The sequence below is a fragment of the Xenopus tropicalis genome, chromosome 6, assembly GCF_000004195.4.
Source record: "Xenopus tropicalis strain Nigerian chromosome 6, UCB_Xtro_10.0, whole genome shotgun sequence".
Lineage (NCBI taxonomy): Eukaryota > Metazoa > Chordata > Amphibia > Anura > Pipidae > Xenopus > Xenopus tropicalis.
The window spans coordinates 115,261,494-115,289,332 of record NC_030682.2 but is presented as its reverse complement, the minus strand read 5'-3'; the positions used below and the strand labels follow the sequence as shown (position 1 = coordinate 115,289,332).

The following is a 27,839-nucleotide window of genomic DNA, read 5'->3' as shown; positions in this document are numbered from 1 at the left end:
ATTGTCAACACATTTACCACACATAATACTATCCTACACAATCAAGCTGTTTAACTCTGTTCTTTTTGTGACTTGATCAGAAGCTAAATGGATAACAGAATGAGAAGAAACATTGCAAATTTTCTAAAAAATCTTTTGTTGTTGGTAAATGTTCTATGCCTCTACTAATAAGGTGTTTCCTATTAGCTTAATGTTTTTGCAGTATGTATGTAAACAAATACTGGAAATCCAAGATGGTTTATCCACAAAGCTTTGCTGGGGAACTTGACATCTGCTGGAACCAGACAACTTTAGCCATAATTCTGTAACCTACATTCTAGTCACATATATTCTTTCAGTAAATGTCCTTCTTTTGATGTATGAATTAATTTCAACTATATTAAGTCTTTCTCAAAGAAACTGAAATATGGATTGGCTTGGCCCTGCCCAGGATTCAGATACAAAGTCCCAGTGCTGAAATAAATAGCTTTTCATTCACTATCTATACTGTCTTGCTTTTTGAAACATCTGCCAAGTTGACTGCTATAACCCAAGGTCTTGCTTGCATTGTCTGGCTGTCATTATTGATTGGTAAGACATTTGATCGCTTACAAAAAAACTTGGATTCTTCTTATAAAAAAACAAACAAACATCTTGATAGGAAAGAAACTCATTAATCCTACTGTGGTTCAAAATTCCATGGCCTGCCCTGTCTAGCTGCCACCCAGAACTTAATAGCTGTATGTTTGCCCTGATAGATAGGTTAATGGTACACAACAACATCATTCATCTTAATAGTAAGAGCTCTGAACTGAAAGAACAGAACACTTTGGTGGTGCAAAGCAGCAGGAACAGACCACATGCATCTTATCAGCACAAATTGCCCATCAAAGGTTAAAATTTCAAAAAGACTGGGTTTTGGGCCGGTTGGACCCTACAGTCTGTGCCATTGAAAGTATCAGAAACACAATCTCTGGCCAGTTCCTGCACAACATTGTCCAGATTTAATGTACAATCTAATATCTTGTAAAGGTGAAGTAGATATGAAGGCAGTCTCCTCTGGACATTTTGTCCAAATGTTTTTGGCACACAATGCATTTTTCCTACAATTCCAGTGTTACTGTGGACACGAGGATGCAAAGTATCTGGTGTAACTGAGCCTGATGCAGTAAAACAAGCTCAATTTCAGGTGCATTTACTAAATGATATAATCTTATTAATGCAACACCAAGTACGAAATAGAATTTTATTGCAATCGCCATTTTCCCCTTATTTTAGAGTGTAGCCGAGTATTCTGAATTACGTTTATACAAATGAAAGGAAATTATGTTCACCCCTAAATACTAAAACCCACTAAAGGGTTTATCAAAGAATTTTACATATACATACTGTCCACGTGACATACCGTGTTGTAGACATACCGTGTGCCATTAGAACAACCCAATGTGGCATGACATGCTGCCAGCTCCAAGGAAAAGAAAATTCTGTTTATACTTTGAAAAACCTTTTGTGACACTAACAGGCTGACTGTTTGACTAAGTTTCCATAAAAATGACATCTAACATGTAAGTAACCTTGAAGCTGTACAGAAATACAACATTTAAAAAGGCATGTGAAAGAGTTGTGATGGCAGGAATAATGTTACCTTTCACAGTTGAAGATATATTCAGGCTTCTCTCCCTGTTCCCTGATAATTACTTTCTCACAATACCAATAGTGGGACTTGTGATTGGCCTCACAGCCTAGGAGCACTTGATGTAGCTTCCCAAGTGACACTGCTTCAATCTCAAACACATCAACCTAGAGGATGAAAGTAATGTCAGATGTGAAGAATATTTGCCGATCTATCCAAGGCTGCTTCTCAGCTATGCATCTTATTGTTTCGCAGTTACTTGTGCATCTCTGCACTACACTGCATTGCAAATGGAAACTGGTGAAACATGCACAGTTCATTTTTCTATATATCAGTTTGGGAAATGAAGAAATAATGCTGGCACACTACAAATGGCTTTGATTTGTTCTGGGGAAATAACAGGTTATAAGGGTAATTTACTATGTACAGGTAAGGGTACGAAGTGCAAAATGAGGGGGTACAATCTGCCACGTTATTTGATTTTGCACCCTAGTTTGGCCTAATGAATACAGGGCTGCTGTATTTTTAGGGTAGAGGCATGTAAGCCCGCCTCCTTTGCATCCCAAAACTTTTGTATGAATCACACATGCAAGTTAGGGAGAACCAGCTGGTGTGGGCCATAGCGGAGCCCTGTACTTTTTACAGCCTGTCCTATGGTAGGGGCCATGCACTACATGCATGGCAGGGTGCAAAGTGCAAAAAGTGGCGGGCTAATATGACATGTTCTTGCTCATATGAGAATTTCTGCAGGACTCTTTGTTTCAAAACATAAATAAAACGCGAGAGTTCTACTCATGAATACAGAAGTGCCTATATTCATCAGCTCTGTATTCATAAGGGTCAGGCATTGAGAAGCAGTTCTTAAGTGCTCTCCTCCACCATCAATAAGAGTGTAGCCAGACAAATTCAGGTGTTTTTTATATGAGCATTAAGAGGTGTGCTTTGCGCCCTTTGGTCTTGCACTTGCATTCAGGGTGTCAGTGTCAGTAAATTACTCCTTATGGCAACTTTAATATAATATGAAATGTTTTCAGTTAAACGCTTGGCTGTAAGTATGTCCATCATAATTAAGCACCTTAAAGTTCCTTTACCTTTTTCCCATCCCCCCCTGCTTTTATATAAAAAATGTGAATAAAGAAAGGATTTGTTTTTGGATGTTAAATGAAAGACAAACCAAACATATGTAACACTTGCCAAAAAGAACTGATTACAAATACACACTATTGACAGTTTGTATACCTGTCCTTTTTGGAATTTGTGCGGCAAATCAGACTTAAATAAGAGTCGTTTGCCTGTATCTCCTCTGTCGCCATGGATACACATGTAAACAGGCGCATCTGTTTCAGCATTTTCCAAAAGCCCTGTGTAAACGCTGACGTCGTACTTCACAGCTATAAAAAAGAGCGAGAATTTTGAAATGAACATCAGAATTAATTTGAGTTCTAATAAAGCCATTGATTTTTCTAGAAGTAATTTTAGCAGAACTCTGACAAAATGAACATCCCATTTCTTTGCTTAAATAGTGACTTCCTTGAATAAAATTCCTAATTATTTGAGTGATGTGAAAGTAATGCTCACAGTTGTTCTCTTACAGATTAAAAATTGCTGCTCCGGATTCATACGGTATGAGCTGCTTATTAAATATTTACATACTACATTTCACACTTTTAAAATATGCACATTTATTATGTGTTTTGGCTAGGGTTTCTAGGCATACTATTATAGTGTAATACTACTGTACAAAACAAACATTACATTGCCATTTACAGGCTTTTTTCTTGTTTATTCAATCAATGCAAGTAAACTGCTTTCCTACATCATCTACTGTCAGTTTCATTCTTTAAAGGAAGAAGTCACAATCAACTAGATTTGCTCCAAGGAGCAAAGTTATGCCTAGTGCAGAAATGAGCAGTTATTTACAAACACAAGTGCAAAGAACGAGGCCCAAAAACACACAGAAATCACTTTATTTTTAATAGATGACATTGCCTGTTCAGACTCTATGTTTATATCTGAAAGCACCTAGATCCAAGTTTTCCTCTGTGTCACTAGCACACACTAACTTTATCATACCTCCCAACATTTCATTAAGAGAAAGAGGGAAAAAATATGTGACGCGGGTAGTGCGGCAAAAAAAAATTTTGGACACGCCTGCTTTGTGACCACGCCCTCAAATTACTCACTTTACATACCTAAGATGTGCCAGTATAATCACTAAATATAAAGAATAAAGGACATATTAACTCAAAGGTGCCAGTATGACTACATTAAATTTATAAAGGGCATATTAACCCCAGACATCCCAGTAAAATTACTAAATGAAACTGATAAAGGGCATATCAACTTCAGACATGCCAACAGTTCTGTGCATTTGCCAAAGTTATAAACAGGGCCAATTCCAGTGGTACATAAATCTATATTATTTCCTTCTATTCTTAATCAGTTGAAAGCAAAACAATATTAATGTATCACTAGAATTTCTAGCCATATTAACAAGGCCAGCCTAAGCTTCCCAAACTTATAAGAGCCCCTTTTAAATGTCTGCTATATTTTATGAACAGATCAGCAATACCTCTGTCTTCTATTCTCCTGCATGCTGTGCTCTGCCAAAAAAAAGCAGGATGGTTGGGAGGTATGCTTTATGGAAGGCTTGAGTACTTAACCAAACTTGCTTTTATTTTCTCAACAGTTCACACAATTTCAGTGGACTGCACTCTGTGTTAGTGTCTGGAGAAGGATTCAGGCCTGCTCTCTCCCTAACAGCAGATGCTTCTTACCCTTTCACTAACACTGCCAGAATGACCAACCTTCTCAGTTTCCGGTCCTCTTTTATTACCTTTTCTTTTCAATTAACTTTATTGTTTAACATTCTTGTCAGAAATCTTTTCTCACCAGACAGTGTTATGCAATGCTGCCACCTACTGCTCATAATGGTTATAATTTAACTATTTATCTTTGCAAAGGGAAAGAAGCACTCCAGTGTGTCGGCAATGCCTTTAATTAATTTATTTGCAGAAATGAACAAACAGCACAGGTGCTGTTTGTTCATTTCTGCAAATAAATGAATCAAAGGCATTCTTCCCCTTTGCAAAGATACATGGAAAAAAGGCTTGGGAGCGGCTGTGGAAGTTAAGCACCCTTTGAGAACATGTATGTAAGTGGTGTGCTGAAGATTTTTGTTTATAATTTAACTATTAACACAATGAAATTGTATTTCACCACATTCCATCTTCTTTGCTTTCTAAGTGTCGCTGCTACTTGGTCTTCTGAGCAAAAGTCAGGACCAAAGAGGAAGCTAAACTGTCAAAAGACTCAATAGTATTGTATCTAAAGGGTAAATCAAAAGGCTGATCGGTATTCATGCAGTGGTAAGGACTGGCAGTAAACAGACATGTCAGACAGAAGAGTCAAAAATCAGATCGAGCAGGAACAGCAAATTAAAGCACACCCAGGAACTTTGAAAGTAAGACCTATAATTAGGCATTAAATTGGCATATCCAGTGTCTATTTATTTTGAGTTTGACACCAACTTATAGTGCCCTGAAGTCACATGCAGACAAGGCACCGTGATTTAATAACTTTGCAACCACAGGCCCCCCCATTTTGGTACTATAGAGTAGAGACCTGTCAGGATGCAGTCCTACACTGAGGTGTGAGTACTCTCATATACAAAAGACATTTACCCCCTAAGGCTTCATAGCCAATATCAGCTGTTCTTCCTTAATCCTTTGTAGCTGTCACAGTAGCTGCTGCCAATAATGTCTGAAAGCTATCCCCTCTAGCTACATTAAAAAGCAGTGGCCAACTGGGCATGCACAGAATTGTGCATCATGTGCTTATGTAATAATATTCAATATTCATTTTTTTGTGGAAGGCCTGTAAATAGTAAATGCTGATTGGTTGCCTTGGGTTATTAGAACTGTACCTACACTTTGTACCTCCTATTATATTCCCCTGCTCCTCTGTGTTCCTTATGTTTTTATTGATTGTTATTAATTGCCTATACTAACATATTACAAACTTTCCTAATCTTACAGATTCATGTGCTACTGTTTTAAAGAAAAAAACCCCATGCAGAAAATTAATTTTTGAAATACACGCTTCTGAAGTGTACCTTTCCAGTGCATTGGGTGTCATTTGTGCCACATTGCCCCCTGAGGATATTTAGTAGTCTCAGAGTTCCATGACCTGTTTAAAAGCACTGGACTTTTGGCCTCATCCCTTTATACGGTCATGGAACTCTTTGGTGACTCATAATATCCTTAGATTTTAAAATAGGGGGCACATGATTCCCTATATGGAAAAAAACATTGGCAATTGGTATAAGCCATTTGGCCTAGATTCAAGAATTTCTGAGTTAATAAATAATTAAAGGGGCAGTTTTCTCTGAACAGGGGCACCAGCCCGGGATAGAAGGTAAGCGATTAAAATCACTTAACATGCCTAACATTTTTGGCACCCCCAAGTGACTTAGCCTTTCCTTGTCCTTTAATGACTTGAGGTTTAGTTTCCAGGAGTATTTAGAACATGTGCTAATTAGTGATGGGCAAAAAATTTGCCAGCCATTGGTGTTTTTTTTTGCAAAATGTGCGACAAAATTAGCCACGGGAAAATTTGCTGCATGTCCATAAATTGTCGCCCGCGTCAAAAAAATTATTGAGTGTCAAAAAGAATTGTCTCTCATCAAAAGAATAGTCACGCATCAAAAGAATTGTCACGTGTCAGTAGAATTGATGCGCACAGCAATTTTTTTTCTTTTGCAAGATTCACAAATTTTTCGGCAAAGCAAAACGGGACAGATTTGCTCATCACTAATGCTAATCTTTCTACTACACCCTTACTCTAACTGGCTTTTCCTTCTGGTTGGGAAATGTCTTTTCTAAAGGAGAAGAGAATATTGTCATTATTAATGGAGTACTCTGAAACAAATTCATGTGCCCTCTTTTGGCCTACAGATAAGAGAGTTAGGGACTCCCTATGGCAATGGGAACATGAGGGAAAGGTCTTTGGATTTAAAAATACCTCCACCAGGTGGACAGGGTATAGAATCAAAGGAAACCATTGATGGCCAACATCTTGCAGCAGAGTGATCTCAACTCCAAGATGTTGGTCATCAAGTACAATACTTAAGATAATTATCAAGAATATCTAGACTAGTAGCTGTACTCAGGTGCACCTATGTAATTATATTAATTACAGGGAGAAAAGGAGTAGCATATTTACAGAATGACACTCACTGAGTTAAATATAACTTTTATTAATTTACATTAAAATTCCCCAAACACTAAAACCATTAGTCAGCACTTAAAATTGGAAATTGCATGGGAGAGCTTAATGGGTATCGTAACTAAAACAGGAGGTTGCTATTTTATTTTATCAGGTACTCCTGTATATAAGTTTCCTGCTATTAGAAGCAATTCTTTTACTAAAAGACACCAGGCACTTTAGTCATTTCTTATGACTGGTTTCATTTCATATGAGGGTTTCAGGTCCAAGCGAGCCACTACCTAGGCTATACTCAGTACTCTTCCACAACCTGCCATTAGTAAAAATGTGCCAACCACTTTTCACACTCAATTCCACCCATCAGCTAGCCTGCTAGTAACATTCAAATAAAGTTCAAAGTAATAAGAATATATCCATAAAATATGTAGCCTAGAGAAACACCATGTTTTTCATTATGTAACCCAGTCATCAATCTGTTCTAAATAGTAAATTCCTCTTATTGTTCTGGTTATTTGGTGTTGAGATCTTGGATGACAACAACTGCACAGAACCTGCGATATGCTTGAAATAGTTCCTGGCACAAAAAAATGATACCAGCAGGCACTTTGTAAACAAAGCACTGATGTTTTGTACTATACGCAAAAGAAAGGAAGAATAAAAGTGAAGTTGTGCAGCCTCTGTTTAACTATGGGACATATAATTTTACTGAGAAGTGAATGTAAAAACTAAGAGCATTTAAATGCTGCTCATTAAGAAAAGATGGGGAATGGAAGTGAATGAAATGTTTTATAATGTACAATAAAAATGCATTCGGTGTTTAATAGAATGACTGGAAGTAAAAGTTCAAAACAACATTTGCCTTTTAAGCATGTCATTCATTTAAGGTATTGCATTCACTGGCTTGTAAAGAAACAAAGGTAACAATGCATACTGTATAGTGTGCCAGCAGGTAAAAGCAGCATGGTAGCCTTCATAACCCATCTATGGCAGCTTGCATGATTTGCATTATAGAATATATAAATATAAAGTGCATTGGTTACCTGGATAAACTGGTTGACCATTTTCTATGGCTGGAAGCTCACACACAATATCACAGCCATCTCTTCTTCTTGACAGCCACCTGTTAGCTTGGAAATAGTATGTTTTGCCATTTTTTAGTCTCTGCACAGTTATCTGGAAAATAAATGTAAAAAAAACCCAGCATTATATGGCTGCATACTTTATTTTGTATGAAAAAGGAGGAAAGCTAAGAAAAAAAATTAGCAAAAAATACTAAATTAAAATACCTGTAGTAAAGTGGAACTCATATGCTCATAGTCTGTGCATTTTAAATGCCAAGAAAACAACATGTATATTGAGTTATATAATAAAAGACACTAGGGGTTCATTCACAACTGCAAATGCAATGTCCGCAATGTCAGGTGAGTGAAAAATTGCATTCATTAAAGGTACTGGCATCAAAAGGCACTCCAATCAGGAGTTAGCATTTACTAGTCACCTGTTAAAAAGCAGGTTTATTGGTTACTATGTATTATTGTACTTGAGTGCCTCTTACTACATATAGGCATTTTCAATCAATTCATTTTCTAAAAAAAATCCAAAAAATACTGCCATACAGAATGTTTTTCTTCCAATCTACATACTGTATCTGTATTAGGTCATACGTGGAAGCTGCCCATACTTATAAGTCTGATAAATATAAATGAAGACCATATAAAGTACTAAAGTAAAATAAGGCACAAAGTTTGCCCAGGTGCAGTAAACCATAGCAATCAACCAATCAGCAGTTAGCATTTTCAGATCACCTGTTTAAAAGCAGTTGTTGCTATGGATTACTGCACCTGGGCAATCTTAAAGCCTTATATTACTTTATTTTCAAATTTAACCAATAAACCAATAAAATGTTAACTCAGAAAAAGATGTATCCTGATATTCTTATAGAAGAAGCTCTAGTGAAGTGTAAAGGTAATGGTAAAAGGAAATAAAGACTGGTAACTGGTAAAAGTCAGTTTTGATGTTGTTTATTCAGTTTCTGAGACTAAGAGCAACAGGGCACTATGGGTTTTTAATAACTACACAATTATTATCCTAATACTTCTACATACTGTAATAATGCTTGCTATTTATTAACAGCGTTGATGTTAAGAAGACTGGATAATCATGGATGTAAAAGTGCTCGACACTTCAATAAAGTGGTATTATTAGTACAGGTATAGGACCCATTATCCAGAATGCTCGGGACCAAGGGTATTCCGGATAAGGGGTCTTTCCGTAATTTGGATCTCAATACCTTAAGTCTACTAAAAAATCAATAAAACATTAATTAAACCCAATAGGATTGTTTTGCATCCAATAAGGATTATTTATATGTTAATTGGGATCCATTACAAGGTACTGTTTTATTTCTACATAGAAAAAGGAAATCTGTTTTAAAATTCTGAATTATTTGCTTATAATGGAGTCTATGGGAGACAGGCTTTCCGTAATTCGGAGCTTTCTGGATAACGGGTTTCCGGATAAGGGGTCCGATACCTGTATTAATTTTTAGTATGATGTAGACAGTGATATTCAGACAATTGTAGTTGGTCTTAATTTTTCATGGTTATGCATTGCTTTTAGTTTTTTGTTCAGCAGTTCTCTAGTTTGGAGTTCAGCACCTATCTGGTTGGTAGAGTCCAATTTACCCAAGCAACCAGACACTGATTTGAATAAGAGAATGGAAAGTTAACAAATCGAAATATAAGAATGAAAAAAGTAGCAATAACATGTTAACCTCACAGAGCAATAGTTTTTGGCTGCTGGGGTCAGTAGGAAATGAATTTAAAAACTATAGAACATGGAGATGAAAAGTTGCTAAGAATAAGTTACTCTATATTATACTAAAGTTCAAGATCGAGACCACCTTGGAAAAATCTTTTCATGCACAGGACAAATGCATTTGAATAGAAGAAAGCGAAAACCACCAATCCACTCAACTAGTTGTCACAGTGGCATTTCCCCATTTGTTTTACCAGAGATACAAGGTGGTGTTTGCTGTGATAGTGGGACATTGGCTGGGACCTAGCTTAATCTGCAAACTAGTCAGTTTGCCAATTCCTTCTGGCACAGAAAATCAAATCCTGGAATTCCCACTAGTAGCCTAGACTGAAGAAATAAAAATTGTAAAGGAATGGTCTGAAACACCAAAAATGAAAAAGGTGGAGGTCACCCTGGTTGTTAACTTACACATTATATCAGGCTTGGATCCTGCTTCTGCCCCCACTACATACTTCCCCCAGCTCAGCAGCTCAAGTAATACCCAGGTTAGGTCCTGCTTCTGGATCTTAGTTGTGCTGGGGAAACATGTAGTGTGGGCAGAAGCAGGATCTAAGCCTTTAAACCTCTTTTGAGACTTGGTTGCAGTATATTACCAAGTGCCCTTTGAGTGAAGATACTGAAGCACTGTAAGTTCAGGAGTAACATGGAATTTCCCCATATTAGCACAGCCCTTTAATTGCTGTGTAAACTTACACTTGCAAATGGTAAATACCCCTGTAAATTCACCTGTCAGCTTAATAAAGATATATGGGGGTTTGTAAATAAAGTACAAAAAGCTGCATAATGATTGCTAGGATAAGTTGGCATTCCTACTATAAGATAACACAGTTCAGCCAGAGCCACAGTGTTGACCCAAAGTTGCCTAAATATGGCCACACACAGGCAGATTTCAGCTGCCGATTTGGGTCCATCAGACCAATTCAGCAGTTATCTGGCCGTGTATGGGCACCTCCAACGGACCCACCCAACCAGTATTTAGCCTAAAATTGGCCAGATCTTGATCGGGCATGTTTGATTTTCTTTTTGATTGGGGCCGTATTGGCTTATAAATGCAGTCTTCTCTCCAATGGCTCCTATTCCCATAAAATGATTGAATTACTCCAATGTTGTCCACCTTAAGTGGGCATATTGGTGGCAAGGCCGGCTCATTTGTTGACCTCGCCAAACGAGCATATCTTATGGTGTATGGCAAACTTTACTTGAAAGATTGTAGATTCCTCTGGTTTGGGAAAAGTTTGGCAACTCATAATCTAGCCATCAAGAAACTTTATCAGGGAAAATATCACAACCACATTTATGGCTGAGAGAGTTTTATTTATGAGCAATAAGTGCTTCAGTGATGGAACTGATACTTCTGCTGTTTTATTTATCAGCATGTGGAGCAGTTTATACTATATTCTGGGAAGTAGCAGGTAAGTGGACAAGTGTGGCATGCCAAACTAGCAGCTAACAGCATGATAGTTACTACGCCGAAACATTAAAAGCAAGGAGATGTTTTCTGGCAGCTTTGCATGCTGTGTTCCCATAAAGCTGCCCCACAATCTTAGTAACTGCAGCCATTGGGGGCCTGAAGGGCATCTTTATGAAATGCCTCACATAAAATGTCGTAAAATAAAGCAAACAAATAAATAAACTGATTTCCCTGAGTCAAATGAACAAATACTGTATGTCTGAAAAAAATCAGTTAAGGGACAAGTAGTGAAATGCATTGGGTTGCTTCCACCATTCCATAGGTTAATGGATAAACCAATGGGCCAGTAACATCAAAAAGGGAATACTTTCTTTAACATGTTTGTATCTGTTTGTATCTGTTCTTTGTATCTTGTATCTGAAATCATTCCACCACAGCGCCAAGGGGCTTTCAACTATATAACAACATATAGCGTCTAGATGGATGCACAACATTTTTTACAGGCTAGTAATCAATTAGCTTAATAAACTTTTCAGAAAACTGGGATGAATTTGAACTATTAATTGATTAATTTGTTGCAGCATATTTATTGGTGTTTTAAGGACCTATCACTTGTTTGGTTGAAAAAAAAACCCTAAAAAAAGTCCATCAGGTTCAACCCCTCATATGAACCCCAGTGCACCTATATATACATATTTATACAGACCTATATACACAATAACTTATATAAACTAAATATCCAATACCAACTAAATAACTATAGACCTTAAGATCACAATAGCCTTGAATATTAAACACCTTTTGGTGTTAGTGGTCTGTTAAAGGTTATTACTCTGGGAATTAATCATTTTTATAGAAAAACACCCCAACTACAAAAAGACATGCAATCCGTACCTAGTGATATAGAATTAGTTACATGAATATATTACAAGATCGAGTATAACAGCACCACTTAGGGTTTCCACCTGTCGGGTTTTGTCCGGTTGCCATCTGCCCGTTTTTTGTAGCAATGGTGGCAACCCTAATCCTAATACCACTTCAGTAGGATTTTGCAGGTACAGGTATGGAATCAGTTAACTGGAAAAATTGGTACTTGGGGTTTTCTTAATAAGTGCCCTAGTTGTATATACATTAAGGCTTCCGAATATACATTTAAACTTGGTGACATACTGTAGGTACTGGAAACCTTATGGAAGGAAGGTGTATCCTACCTAGAATGCTCTATTAAGCAGTAAAAACCAATTGCTGGTCAGGTATGTGGGCTGATATGCCTCATTTGTGACTAAAAGGTGGAGTCTGGCAGGAAATGCTTTTTTCCCGTGAGAATAATGTCAGCAGATATACAGACACCCCACTCCCCATGGCATTGAAATAGGATTGTTTTGTCACCATCATGAATTCATGCTACTTAGTTAAAATCAGTTTAAAAAATAAGAGCTTTTTTGCTTTAAGGGCTCTTTGAAAAATGTAATCCCTACATTTTAAAGCTTTCTGGATAGTAGAATTCCATAAAATATATCTTTAACCTGGGGGCATAGCTTACTTGTGAGGGTCAGCTACATCAGGCATACTTGTGTTGGAGAAAAGGAATTGCATCATCTCCTTACCAGAATCCCAGAGTACTATGTCATAATATTTCAGAGATAATAGGCCCGATTCACTAAAGTCCGAAATAAGGAGTGCTATTTATAGCATGCGTTAAAAATCTTATCACTTCTTATTTTTCGCTCGATTCACTAAAAGGACACTTGTCATAATTAAGAAGCGATGTTCTTGGCGTTATTTATCTTGCGACGACATATTTTCAAGCAACGTGCTGCGTAATATGTTGTGCGCTGCGTAATATATTGCTTGAAAATATGTCGTCGCAAGATAAATAACGCCAAGAACATCGCTTCTTAATTATGACAAGTGTCCTTTTAGTGAATCGAGCGAAAAATAAGAAGTGATAAGATTTTTAACGCATGCTATAAATAGCACTCCTTATTTCGGACTTTAGTGAATCAGGCCCAATGGTTCTAAAATGACAAATTATCTGTAGCACAGTGAATGAGACTTCAGCTAAAATTAGCATATATTGGTTGGATTACTTGTAATATATTCATGTAACTAATTCTATATCACTAGGTACAGACAGTTCCTTACCGCACTAGTGAAAATGTTTCGCCAGGCATGGATTCGTGCGGGCGACAAAAGAATAGCCGTGCGACAAAATAATAGCCGCGGGCGACAAAATAATAGCTGCGGGCGACTATTTTTTGCCGCACAACATTTTCGCCGTTTCGCGGATCTTTTGAAAGATTCACAAATTTTTGGGCGAAGCAAAACGGAACAGATTCGCTCATCACTACTTAGCACCAAAGCACCTTTTTGAGTAGATATCACTGCATGGAATCAGGTAGTATTTTGAGATTCTTTTTTTAATAAAACAGAAACCATATTTTCAGCTGAGAGAGTATTTAAGTGACAAAGAGGCTGCAAAGCAAATGATCACATCTGTACAGGCCTCCTCATAGACTTACACCAGAGACACCTTGTGGTCAGGTTTATAACTAAGAGAAAGAGCTGCCATCAGTTTTAAAAATTAGTAGTAAAGACAGAGAAAGAAAGAAGGAAAGAAAGAAAATAGAAAAAGGAAGAAAAAAGGTACATTTAGAAGTATTAATCACAAAGAAAGAAAACGAAAGTAAACATTGGAATATTGGAATTGTTCTCACCTCTCATGAGATTCTTTATAACTTCACTAATCTTTCTTCTTTGCTTCACTACTAGTTTAAAAACTATCTCTGCACTTTAAGCAGTAAAACAATTTAAAGTGGAACTAAAGCAACTATGAATTAACCTAGAGGTTATATTTTGGAGTAGTGTATCAGCTCAAACCACCATGTCCCTTGAATTGAATATTTGTGCCTCCAAGGATGCTCCCCACCTAATTTTCTGCGGATTCAATGCACATGTTCTGTGCTGCTGTCACTTACCTGAGCTTAGCAACTGACTAGGGATGCAACTAATCCATTATTTTTGCATTCAGCTGAACCCCGAATCCTTTGCAGAAGATTCAGCCAAATACTGAACCGAATCCTAATTTAAATATACGGAAGGGTTAAAGAGTGCGGCGTCGCCAGCGCGCCCCGCAGAATTTTCAGCTTCCATGTTTATGTGACAAAATGTCATGTGATTTATCGGTTCGGCCAGGAGCGTGGATTTGGCCAAATCCGAATCCTGCTAAAAAAGGCAGAATCTTAGCTGAATCCCGAATCCTGAATTCGGTGTATCCCTATATACTACATATACAAAACACATACAGAAATCAGTGTAGTGACATGACAACTTGGCTCTGAACCCCTTCCCCAAAAAATCTTCAGAGGGGCCCAGCGCGGTGATTTCTAATGGTCTCAGAGTTTAGCTTCTCAACATCAGCCCAGAGCAAACTGATAATGTGCCGAGCAATTGACACTCAGTTGATGACCTAACAAACCCAGGAGATAGGGAGCTGCTGTGGGTGACAAAGATGGCATGGATCATTACTGTTACAGGCCTGCTGAACCTGTGGGCTGGTACAGTAAGAAAATGTTGCACCTGCTCAGTAACCCCTAGCTGGTGGCGTAACTAGCAGGTCTGCTGTACCATAGTCCCCCTTCCCCAGACCCTCTCCTACCTTTAAATAAAGTGGCTCAGTCTGGGCTGTAAGTGCTGCATGAGAGGGCCGGAGGGGGGACTAGTCGCATTGGGCCCCCTTAAGAAGTTGTTAAATTAGCCAACTAGGAATGGGTGAAAAGGAATAATATAAGACGACCATTTATACACACATACTCAAAAAATCCTCCCTATGTCAAATACTTACATTGGTATTTATTGCCTGTGGTATTATATGCCTGCACATATATGTTGATATTCAAAGAGAAAAACAGAGGGATCCTCATGTAACACAAAATACTCTCCATAATGCTTGCCTTTTATGGACCCATCTGGGCTTCTTTTTATACATAAATATGAAGTGTCTTCCTGAGAAAGTTTTTAACTCTTGTTTCCCTAGTACTTTGAATTCTCCTCCACTATAAACTGACTGTAATATTATGTTAAAAAAGCTGAATCCCAGACATTATCTGGGTTCCAGGTTATGAAACACTGTTCTAAAGATGGCCAGTAAAGTTTTTCCTTAAATGTCAACTGCAAGATTTATAAATCACAACCGTTTGATTGGGAGTTAATTTTTTCCCTCTTATTTGTAATTGCTTCCTCTAACAAAGGGAATTCAGTGGCACCCGTCAAATTATCATGTGAGATTTATACCATGTGGTAATCAAATGGACTGGAGAAAATACAATAGAACATATGGCACCAAAATCATGTGGGTATAATTAAAATGACTTAAGTTCTATTCAGTTTTGATATTCCTAAAGTAAATGGATTTAAAGCAGCCAGATGGTAAAATTTGTTATGCAAAGTGATTCTAGCTATCAAGCTCCAGTTGTGCTACTTTAGTCATAAAGTAAACAACCGAAGATAAATATTTGTTTAATTCCAAGTCATAAGCAATTTCTTTGTAAAGCCCTTTAGACTAATAGATTATTTTGTGAATTCTGGTTTTGCAGAAATATACCTGTTTTCTGTATCTTAAGATGTTGAAAATTTCAAAAAGTCAAAACACACAACATTTTTTACCACTTAAAAGATTCATTTTTATCTGGGATAGTGGTGTGTGGATGTTGTGGCTAATAACCTTTATGTATTGACTAATAACCTTTACAATAACCTTTTACACCAAGGTCTAACCTGGTAATAATATAAGTCATATTACTCGTTCATTTACATGAACTAGCATAGGGATTCCGGCTTTGAAACACTATATAGTCAAATGTATGTGGACACATTCAATAATGATGACGTCTGCATCATAACATAATACAACATACAGTTCTGTGCTTCCTACTTTGTGGCAAAACTTTGTGGGAGGCCCTTTCCTGTTCCTGTGCAAGGATATCGCCAATGCGTTAGCAAGGTCCATATAGAACTGGTTTGCAGAGGTGGAAGTGGAAGAACTTGACTGACCTAAACAGGACAACTGATGAACTGGGATGCTGACTGCAAGTCAGGCCTGATTCCCAAGATCAGCCCAAGCCTCACTAATGCTCCTGTGGCTGAATGGAAGCAAATCCCACCAACAATGTTTCTAAATCAAGTGGAAAGCCCTTCCAAAAGAGTAGAATCTGTTAGTTCATATTTATATCCTTGGTTTGAGAATCAGATGTTGGACAGGCAGGTATCCACATCCTATTTGCTAAGTAGTGTATATGCAGAAAAGGAATACTTGCCTAATTCCCCCAAATTTACTTGGATAGCCTTGTGGAGATTTCCATTTTGCACCATGGAAAGAAACATGACTTACTGTTTCATACAATATAAAAAGCTTTCAATGTACTTCCTGTTATATATGAATTACTGCCACTCAAGTCATGTATATTTCCTCACCCAATGCAAATTCCTTTCACTATAGGAGGTGGGAGGAATAAAAAAAAAAAAAACATGTCAAGATGTATGGACCTCACAGTCCACTCTGGTCAGAAAAAAGAGAGAGAGAGAATGCCACAGGATGTTCACTTATAGTGCCAGTTCTCCTCTGCAGTTAACAAGCAAAAGATGAAAAAAAATATGTTAAGTGCTAACGAAGTGATTTTTTAATTAAATTTTTGGGCAGAAATGTCCAAAAATTAAATTAAAGAAGCACACACTGTCATGATCATAACAGGGGATCATAAACGTTAAAAAAAATCTCATATGCAGGCTGAGGGGGCATAATATTTGACTTCATGACATGATGTTTCAGGGTCCAACCTTCCCCTTACAATTCTGGCAGGTAGGAGGTAAGTCCTTTAGGTATTGCTATGGGCACATTTATTAATATTATTAGGGTCCCTACCCTGAGACAATAAATTAGTGAATATAGTAGTATGTATTGGAATACTATATTATAATTACCCTCCACCCTAGGGTTCAGAGGTCCCAGGGTATTACATGATCCCACAGCCTACTGATTCCAACCTGTGGGGTTGGGTAGTGAGACAATGGTGACATCTGTCTGCATTCTTGCCTTCATTGGGCAATGTATGTGAGAAGTCTTAAACAGAGTAAAGACAGTTTTATCTAAGGCTGGTGCCACTGATGCTGTGATTTATTACTTGAACATTTGTAATAAAAGTAAGAAAAATTCACAGGCAGCTGTTTATTTAAACTGCTAGGTAATCAAATGGGATGGTACATTGGATAGCAGTCTCCACAAATAAATACTTGCTCTTGTAGCAAAATGGTATATATAAATTTAGGCCCTGGAGTCATGGGACAGAAAAACAACAGAAACTCCCTAGAGTTGAAGTTCAGTAATGTGAATGCGCTCTCCTTACACTTTTTTGTGCATTGGTTAAAGCCGTATATTCTTCATAACCAATATGGCTCTTGGCTCTATTTAGGGAATAGATCAGGATAGAAAATGTAAAGCTATTGAAACTATACACTCTTTTATACAAGCTGAGCTGCCTTTACAGTACATACAATCTTCAGAGAGTAAAGGATTTAACCAGCTTAGGAAGTCAGTGTGCTACGGAAAGAATAAAATACTACAATGAAATGTTATTATCCATGTGTTAGCTTTGCAATCCTTCACGGCAATAAGTCTGCTATTGTTCTATAAGCCTTGCTGCCAGGAGAAAAGTCTGTGATAAGCAATAAAGGAGAGCAGAGATGTTTAAAGTCCTGTATCTTTGTGTAAAAAAAGGATTGAGATGACATTTAAAAAAAAAAAGCACTGCAAGAACTTTCATATAATATGTTCATTTAAGGTATAGGGCCATGGAAAAATAAGATATATGGTGTAGGATAATGTATAGTCCATCACATTTGTAATGGTTTATGGCCTCTTTTAAAGCTTAATATTTAGCCTGGCCCCTAAAGCTCATGACAAGGTTATAGAAACTGGTTTGGGATCTGTTATTCAGAAACCTGTCGTCCAGAAAGGTCAAAAATAGGGGAAGGCTATCTCCCATAGAGTACATTTTACTTAAATAATTCAAATGTTCAATACATTTTAAAATATTTTCTTTTGTCTGTAATTATAAAACAGTACTTTGTACTTGATCCCAACTAATTCTTATTGGATCCCAACTAATTACTATTGGGTTTAATTATTGTTTAAATTATTTTTTAGTTTTGGAGATTCAAATTGTGGACCTCCAGGTCCTGAGCAGTCTGATACTTGTATATGAAAACATGGAGAAAGCATGACTCCCCAGTCCTCATCCAAACAAGCTGCCCACCATCCTATGTTGTTAAACTCAATGCAAACCTACTTAATGAATAGGATAATTAGGCAGTGAGTGTTAATGTCCAGTAAAATCTTTATAAGGTTCTATGAAATCTTTATAAGTTTCTATAAAATCTTTATAAGATTACCCTCTCTAGTTTCCATTCAGGCTGATCTCCTGTTCCATTTTGTCCAATCCTTATCTTGTATATTTTGCCTACTTTAGGCATTTCCACCTAAAAAATAAAGCAAAATCAATGAATACATAAAAAATGAATAGTCTAACTTACAGAGTTCATACCACAATTCAAGAAAATCAAGGCAAAAAAGTCTTCAATTTTATTAGATATTTTTGTTTTCTTTTGAAAAACTGAATGGAACAATGCAGTTTTTATTTCAATTGGGCTTCTTTCCTTTTTTTTTTTAAACATGCAAAGGATCAAATGTAATACCTATTTTTTTTTTCATTCAAATGTAACGAAATTCAAATTCAAAAATGAATAAACCTCACCCCCAATCCAAGTCTTTGCTCTTTTGAAATTATTCAGAAGTAATAAATATATTTTCATGGAAACATTTGTGCTTATATACATCTACCTTTTGGTTCTTTTGACTGAATGGCCAGAGTAGAGTACAAAGGCAGGAGAGTCAGGAGAAGTAGTGGAGATAGAAACAGGCAGATACTACATTCAATAGTAACTACATTTCCCAATAACTTTACAACCCCTGGCATTTATTAATTACTGTCATGGTCTACAAGAAACAGAACATGTCAGACTATCTCACTTGCCTTTAGTAAGAAGCAAATGGTGATACAGAGATTTGTATTACAGCCAGTGCTGTTGGATTTCACTAAAACATTAGTGGTTCCAACAAGGTGGTTTCTATTCACAGTATAGCTTATTGCCCTAAGGGAAACAGTTTCTACTTGAATATACATTTGGATGGAGAACAAAATTCAGAGATTTGTTCTATCGTTCTGGATATTCAATCAATAACAAAGCTTCATACAGATCCTTTAACTCTGGTTTCCTACAACATAATTGGAGTCTTTCTAATAAATTTGTACTGCTTGTTCTCTTATTTCAGACTTGGCAAGGCCAATTTTATCAATATTCTCATTTACCTGGTTTTAGAGTTTTTTGAAGCCATGGAACACATTTCCACTAAAACCACAAATGCCTAGTCATTTATTAAAACCAAATTGAAAAAGCACGAACAAATTAAAATGAAAACGAAAAGAAGAGGAAAACACAATTTTTTCATGGTTTTTACATTTTTCCAAAATCATCGTGTACTTAAAGACTAAACTAAAAAACCCTCTAAAACCAAGAATGAAATAGATTAAATGGGGGGAGATTGTATTAAAGGGGGGGAGTATAGCCCCTTTTCAACATTAGTTCAATTAAAAGCGTCTGCTTCCTTGCAAGGGTAAATAACTAGTTTACCAGAGCACAGCAGAGCCACTGCTGCTATGAGGGGAGTTGAAGGACTCGCCTCAGGTGGCAGTTCCAGCAGGTTCCCAGTGGCAGCAAAAAGCCACTTCTGTAACTTAAAGAGCAGAAATTATGGTTTTTAAATTGAAATTTTAGCTCTTCTATTGCAGTGCATCAACTTGGCCGACTCGGGGCGGCAAGGACCCCTTAGGCAGCGCCGGAGCACAGAAAAACAGAAGCCCATTATTCATGGGGATTATCTATGAACTGGTAATCCAATTACCTACCTCACATGGACCAAATATGGAGTAGCTTCAGTTTCCCTGTTTGGCCTGTTTAGCTCAAGAAATAACAAAAAACTGATTTTTCATAATAAAAACAAAAAGCAAAAAGTGTGTTTAGGCCATAGGGGTAATACTGCCCCTCTATGACAATTTAACACAATTCTGGGCAAAGCGCTTGATCCACAATTATCAGCAAAGAATCTTCTGCTGGTTTCACGGGAATGCTGCCGATAATAAATACAGAATACATACTTTTTTCTCCAATTTTAGCTTGTATTGTTTAAAGAAGCATTTTGAAGGGTATAGTGTGCCAACCTATGTAAATTGTAGTTTTTGCTCCAAAATTAAATTCTACTGCTTCTCCACAGTTCTTTTGTGTTATCATATGATTTCATATGTATGAAACCTACACATTATATAAATTCTCAAAATGTTATAGAAGCAACTAATAATAATTGCATCTTAATTTTTCACAAAGTTTTTGACTATTAATAGAATTCTGCATTTGCAATTCTGACCTGGGCAGGCTTTAGTTTTATTAATGGCCTGTTTGCCATTTCCAAGAAGTGTTCTAATAATCACCTATACGTCCCTGGGTTATACTCTGTTAAGAACTTACAGCCTGCCTTGTCTCCTAATGAGCAGCTTCTTGTGTTACTAATATTTCACAGAAAGCATTCCCCTGGGTTAATGTACCTTAGAGAATGAACTTACCCTTGTGCATAAGTCCTGGTGGCACCCAACACCCAGAGTACAAAAATGATAGATATGAACACCAAGGGGCACATTCATTAAAGTATGAATCCGAATCACGAAATCCGATAATTTCTGATGATTGCAAAAGTCACAAAATTTTTGCATTGAAACGATCATTAACGGTGGGAAAACCTTTCTGACTTTGAAACTTCGGTGCAGGATTTTGGAAGCCTCCCATAGGACTCAATGGCACTCTGCAGCTCCAACCTGGCCCAAGGAAAGCCTCCCATAGGACTCAATGGCACTCTGCAGCTCCAACCTGGCCCAAGGAAAGTCTCCCATAGGGCTCAATGGCACTCTGCAGCTCCAACCCGGCCCAAGGAAAGTCTCCCATAGGGCTCAATGGCACTCTGCAGCTCCAACCCGGCCCAAGGAAAGTCTCCCATAGGGCTCAATGGCACTCTGCAGATCCAACCTGGCCCAAGGAAAGTCTCCCATAGGGCTCAATGGCACTCTGCAGCTCCAACCCGGCCCAAGGAAAGTCTCCCATAGGGCTCAATGGCACTCTGCAGCTCCAACCCGGCCCAAGGAAAGTCTCCCATAGGGCTCAATGGCACTCTGCAGCTCCAACCCGGCCCAAGGAAAGTCTCCCATAGGGCTCAATGGCACTCTGCAGCTCCAACCCGGCCCAAGGAAAGTCTCCCATAGGGCTCAATGGCACTCTGCAGCTCCAACCTGGCCCAAGGAATTCACAATACCGAAGCTTGAATGAATCCGAAACTTTCGTACTAGTTGCGACAAATATGATTTTGTCCCACAAATTGTCGCAAAGTACGAAAAAGCCGAGCAAATTAACGAAAATATCATAGAAAATACTCAAAAGTTGTAAACGATACAAAAAGTACAAATTTTTTGTAATCGAACCTGTCGTACTTTAATGAATGTGCCCCCAAGTGTGGAGAGCCGTTCAAGTGATTCCTGACCTAAACACTGTCCTGCAGCATCAACCCAATAATTTAAGTTTCTAGAATCATCATCAATCAGATACATTGACAATGAATGTACTGATAAGGGGTGAGATAATGATGCTCTACACAAGCAACACTCATCAACACAAAAAAAAACAATCCTTATTAATTTCTATTTATTTGTTTCCAGCTCCATAATAACAATGTAAAATTTATTCTAGTGAACAGGTTTTGAAGTAACTTTTCGACAATTTATCATACCATTGAACCCAATGCCTTTTGAGGTCTTTGTTGTATCCCTTAAACTGATTACTCCATGGTCGTTTCCCGCTATTTTCTTTATATAAAAAAAAAAAATCTGCAAAATACTTTTTTGTTTGTTTTGCGTGTTGCTATGTAACTATTGTATAAACTTACCATGAACTCATCTTCTTGTCTAGGTAAAAATGTCTTTTCTTTTCTATCTTTCTGCAGAGCTATTGGACCAGTTGTTCCTTTCTCCCCATATACCCATAAGGTTACATCGGCTGAAGTCCCAACATTGCCTGTCAATACAGAAACTTTCCATTCTTTTGATGATTGGGGAACTTCTTCATCGTCATCGGTCTTTGCTTTGTATAAGATAATACAAATATATGTTATTATTGCATCTAATTGCAGGCTTAATTTTAAAATGGCTGCATTTCAACTCAGCATTCAAAAATATCTGTCATTGGTCAACATTGTATCTGTTGGTGTCTCCATCCTTCTCTTCCAGAGGTCATTTATCCTACTCCTTTGAAGCCTTCCAGTAGATTTTAACCTATAGATCTTTAAATGTAATAATCCTGTATTGTAGAAACTGATCAACTGAACAAACCAGTTGTTGGCCTGAGGGGTGTCATTGCTTTCAATAGAGACGTGTAGGCACCTCTCATCTGCATCTCTTATTGATTGTTTTGGTTCCACTAAAGCAGACATACACCTAGAACCCTTGGATGTGTGTGGTTAAATAGCACAAGACCCTTATTTTCAATACATAGACTTAATAGAAAAATTGATCTCTGTGAAACATGTATAAAGTGTAGGCTCTGTTACTAAAGAAAAGATGACAATGAAAATAATTAAAGTAATTTTAGAGGCCTGTTGTATTTACTGACGTGTATTATCTTGGCAGGTCCCTTTTAGCACTTGGGGTATTTTACAGAGAATGTTCTCTTCCCCATTTCATTAATATACCTTTAAAATTAATTCTCCTGTGTCTCAACAACCAAAGACTGCAATTGTCATAGGACTGGAACATATATAATACTAATACTAATACATAGGACTGGAACATATATAATACTAATACTAATACATAGGACTGAAACATATATAATACTAATACTAATACATAGGACTGAAAAATATATAATACTAATACTAATACATAGGACTGGAACATATATAATACTAATACTAATACATAGGAATGGAACATATATAATACTAATACTTATGCATAGGACTGGAACATATATAATACTAATACTAATACATAGGACTGAAACATATATAATACTAATACTAATACATAGGACTGAAAAATATATAATACTAATACTAATACATAGGACTGGAACATATATAATACTAATACTAATACATAGGACTGGAACATATATAATACTAATACTTATGCATAGGACTGGAACATATATAATACTAATCTGCCACACAAAAACTAGACTCATGCAATGCTCAAAACAACCATTAACACGCAACTCACTTTTACTCAATGGTGGAGATGTAGATGGGCTCAGGGCTGCTGGCTCTTGATCTTTTATATCATTATCATGTTTATTGATAGCTTCATTTTTAAGACTGGGTGTTGCCGATGTCCCCATAGGTTTTTCCCTGCCATCTAAACAAACAGAAGCCTTGATATAAAGAAGCCTTGGTTAAAATAAAAAATTGTCACAGCTATCTTAAGAGCCAATGTATACATTCTTTGTTATAAAGAAATATACTTTGCTTTGTTCAAAAAGGTATTGTATTGAAAAAGATTTTGTAACCCACAGTATATACTCATTTTGGTTGTCTCTAATGATGATGTTTCTTATAGTGGCCATACATGTTACAATTATGATCTTTACTGCACCCTCTACTAACATTTATGGGCTTATTTATCAGTTTTCGAATTTGCAAATTCAAATTTGTTTTTCTAAATCGAATAAACTTGCATATGGAATGGTTGCTTATTTATTAATAAGGAAAATTCGTTCAAATTAAAAACTCAGATAGCTCGAATTTTTCTAGTTTATGAGCTCAAACAACTTGAAAAATGTACATAAATCATGGTTGATAAATTACCCTTTTACAGTTGAATTATCAGATATGCAGGTAGAAACAAATGAACTCTACCCCTATCTTATGATTCAGCACTAAACATTTGCTGGTGCTCAGACACCTTGAAAGGCACCGGTTCAAATGTTTCTGTACTGTTTCTGTCAATGAAACAACCGATATCCAGCCTTTGCTGATATCGGACTCCTCGTCTCCCACCATACATGTACCAATTACCATACAAATCATATACAGTATGGTCACCTTGTCTATTTTTAGGTTCATTACCTAATGATCCCATGATAATCTAACCCAGCATTATTTTTGTACATTGTTATGTGGATGCATTTCATTGTCAGTAGATCAATACTGCGTTTGTATGGCACTAGGGGCATTAATAAGCTTATGGGCAGTATTAAAGGCCCCCTCACATTCATACAGTAAATGTAAATAGTCAGAATGTTTTAAGTACAAAGTCTATATTTTATATTCTGTTTAAAGCAATAATTTAAATTGGGTTTTTTCAAAAAGCATATTGACACACTGTACTTGTCCATTCAGTAAATGTTCCCACACTGCAACCCTTTTTGTTGATAAGCAATTTTCGCCTGCTGTTTCTGTTTGGTGCCCTATATATCCAGTTAGAAGCTATGTTACCCTTAACCAATAAAAATAGCATGAAACATGAAATATGAGGAGGGTCATATTTAATGTTTCATGCTATTTTTATTGTTATTTTGTCCCTGTGTTGTAATAACACATTCATGCTTCCTATTGGCAAACTGTAGCACACCCTGTTGTGCTATATGTACATATGCATACAGTTTATACTCTATATTCAAGCAAGTTTGCTCAAATCTTCGTATATGAATCTAGGCCACTCTCATGTACCAGGCTCTTTCTTGTCAGGAGGACATGTGACATCTAGACGTAATTATACTAATGAATCTAAAGACAAGAGGATCAGTGATCATAATCAGCTAATGCTTTAAAACTGGTTGTTTGTATGTAAAGAGCTTGCCTCCAAGGGAGACATAGGAAAATAGCATTACTGCGTACTCTCTCAGTACCACTTTCGATATTTTGGTAATGTATAACTAGAAGTAATCTGGTTCTTCATATTAAGCTATTTATCACTAAACAGGGAAGTGAAGTTAATTATAAATCATATGTAAAGGTCAAAAGTTGCATGTTTTGGCTTTAAAAGGCTAAATTACTGTAAAATGTTGTGATTACATTGTGTGTAGCACAGCAAAAAACTACTGTATGCTGGCATAGTTTTATGATATCTCTCTGTACAGGCTATAAGAGAATAAAGGAGCTTTCCCCTACTGCAGCTATGTCTGTAAAAATTATAGGGGGCATATTTGAAAATTTTGGTATATAACAATTGTGTAACAAGAGGTGTAAAATAAACCCACACACTATATTTTTTACTGTTTTTTTTCCAACAGAAATGTATAGGTCTACAACTAAATAAAATGGCAGAAACATTTATAAAGATGCCAGGCTGTGGTAGGCTAGGCTGGCCTCCAAGATCATGGAAACCTAGGCAAGCTAAAGCTGAAAGTCAATTAACATTTATAATACAAAGGCAAAAACAATATATTGCAACATTCTATCTATAATATTTTTTTTGGACAAATATAGAAAATGAAGGTATAGTGTCCAAAGGCTTTTTGTAGTGTGTCCAGTTTTGCAGTTTGTTGTGGGCAGGGTTATGGGTTAAACAGCCCACCAAAAACTGAATTAGGCTGTACATCCTTAGTGAATTGATTTCGTCCATGGACCCAGCTGATCAGATCAAAGAAATGTGATCACACGTGTGTGACCAAACTGCACAATATCTGATTGGTTGTTCTATATAACCAAGTTACTCTAAGAACCTAACAGAGCTCACCAACTCTGAATGGAGCTATTTAAGCAAATTAGATAAGAATAAGCATATACAATGATTTGTAATATTAGCATGTCATTAATTAATAGAAGTTTTCACATTCTCAAAGTTTGCTGACATTTTAGTCAGCACAGGTTTTATAATTCTTCACTAGAGCATTTTCAGGACTCTGAGCTTGACTGAAACATTATCAAGCCTTAGCCTGGTAGGAGAGGGAAGATGGTGAAAGTAATGCATACAAGACATGAAGAGGGAAAGATACATGAGCCTTGTGCATGTAAAGGTGTGAAAGAATATTAAGCACCAAAGGCGGATATGCATATTCCATGAGCATGAATTATATTGTGCATGCATGAATTCACTTTAACGGTAACAGTAAAATTCTAGAATGCAATCTCTGGGGAGGTCATGCTGGCAGATAATTACAAAAGATAGTCATGATTTGATTTCTATATTGAAATCTAGAAGCAATCTGTGGCAAATTGGATACTCTATTGTTGCTAAATATCATCTGAACAGAAATATGTGGTTACACTTGGATACTATATTGCTGTGTAGAAGAAGATCAGATCAGAACTAAAATAAAGTCAACTAATGCTACCCTAAAATAGATCATTATAACTTTCTGTGTGCTGGGTATTTTGGCAATCTTCAACAGATTTTGCAAGTAGAAGCCTATTAATACGTACACTTGATGACTTTTGGGTAGAACATAAAGTTGCTTTCTCCAGTATGAACCATTGGTTTTGCTAATCCACTGGGCAGAAGTCCAACATAAATCCCTCTGTTTCTTACAGATTCCAGAGTCACTGATCCATTTTCCAAGTTTCTCTCCACTTTGAAATGGCAAAACTCATCCCCCATTCCCTGGCAGAGGAGAGATGCTATTTAGCAACATATTTTTAAATATTGTAATCATATATTTTCAAATGGAATTAAAAATGTCTGTAGGGCTCAATGTATTTGTATGCATAATTATGTATGACAAGTCCTGTCTTTATAAAGCAAGTCCCCTGTCTGTTATGAATTAATGTACAGTGCTGTGTAACTTGCTGGCGCTATATAAATAAATTATGATAATGTTTAATTTAGATACAGTTTCAACACAACACAATATACAACACAAGCTCAACATTAGACCATTAAGTAAACTTTGACAAATGCTTTTACCAAAATATCATTAAAAATAATTTGTTTAAAAGCCAAGATGTGACAAAATACCCTAGTGATTCTTTTTAGCTTTATAAACAGTTCTCCAAAATGATTGTGCCCATCACAAATTTTAGAAAAGTTGTTAAAGGAGAAAGAAAGGTAAAAACTAAGTAAGCTTTATCAGAAAGGTCTATGTAAATACAGCCATAAGCACTCACAGAAACGCTGCACTGACTTCTCTGAAAAAAGATTAGTAGTGTCTGTTTTCCTGTGCCAGAGACATACAGCTTTCTGTTCTCTGCTCTTTCCTGCTCCCCCCTCCCTCAAGAATGCTAAGAACTCACTCCCCCCCCCTTAGGAATGTGGATCTGAGCCAATCAGCAGGAAGCTGACTCATAGTCTAACTAACTGAGCATGTTCACTTGGTCTGGGTGTCTGTGCAGGAGTGAGGCATTATGGGAACTTTCTTTACACAGCTCAGTGTTTTTTTCTTCCTGTTTGGCTTCTGATCATCTGAACGGGAGAAATATGGGGAGACTTAAGGGCACTATTGAGAGAACTGAAGGTATGCCTGCAGCTTGAGATTAACTCTTTACTAGCCTTTCCTTCTCCTTTAAAATCCTGTTCAATATTTATTTCATGTTTACATCTGGAGCATGCTTTTTCCTTTCTGTTTGGCATAACACTATATTGGGTGAGCAGCCTGTTCCTGTGACTGATCCAACCAATGTGCCAG

General features: G+C 36.9%; 1 protein-coding gene across 1 annotated transcript in view; it reads right to left on the bottom strand.

The window, feature by feature from the left end:
* The window catches only part of rp1 (RP1, axonemal microtubule associated), a 178,552-nt gene that overhangs the window by 112,937 nt on the left and 37,776 nt on the right, over positions 1-27,839 (bottom strand). The window contains exons 15-21 of the mRNA XM_031904600.1: positions 26,641-26,818; positions 23,498-23,632; positions 22,165-22,358; positions 18,513-18,599; positions 7,879-8,011; positions 2,852-3,003; positions 1,625-1,779 (exon numbers count right to left, since the gene is read on the bottom strand). Coding sequence (XP_031760460.1) covers positions 1,625-1,779; positions 2,852-3,003; positions 7,879-8,011; positions 18,513-18,599; positions 22,165-22,358; positions 23,498-23,632; positions 26,641-26,818 — 1,034 coding nt within the window. The remainder of the gene's footprint in view (positions 1-1,624; positions 1,780-2,851; positions 3,004-7,878; positions 8,012-18,512; positions 18,600-22,164; positions 22,359-23,497; positions 23,633-26,640; positions 26,819-27,839) is intronic.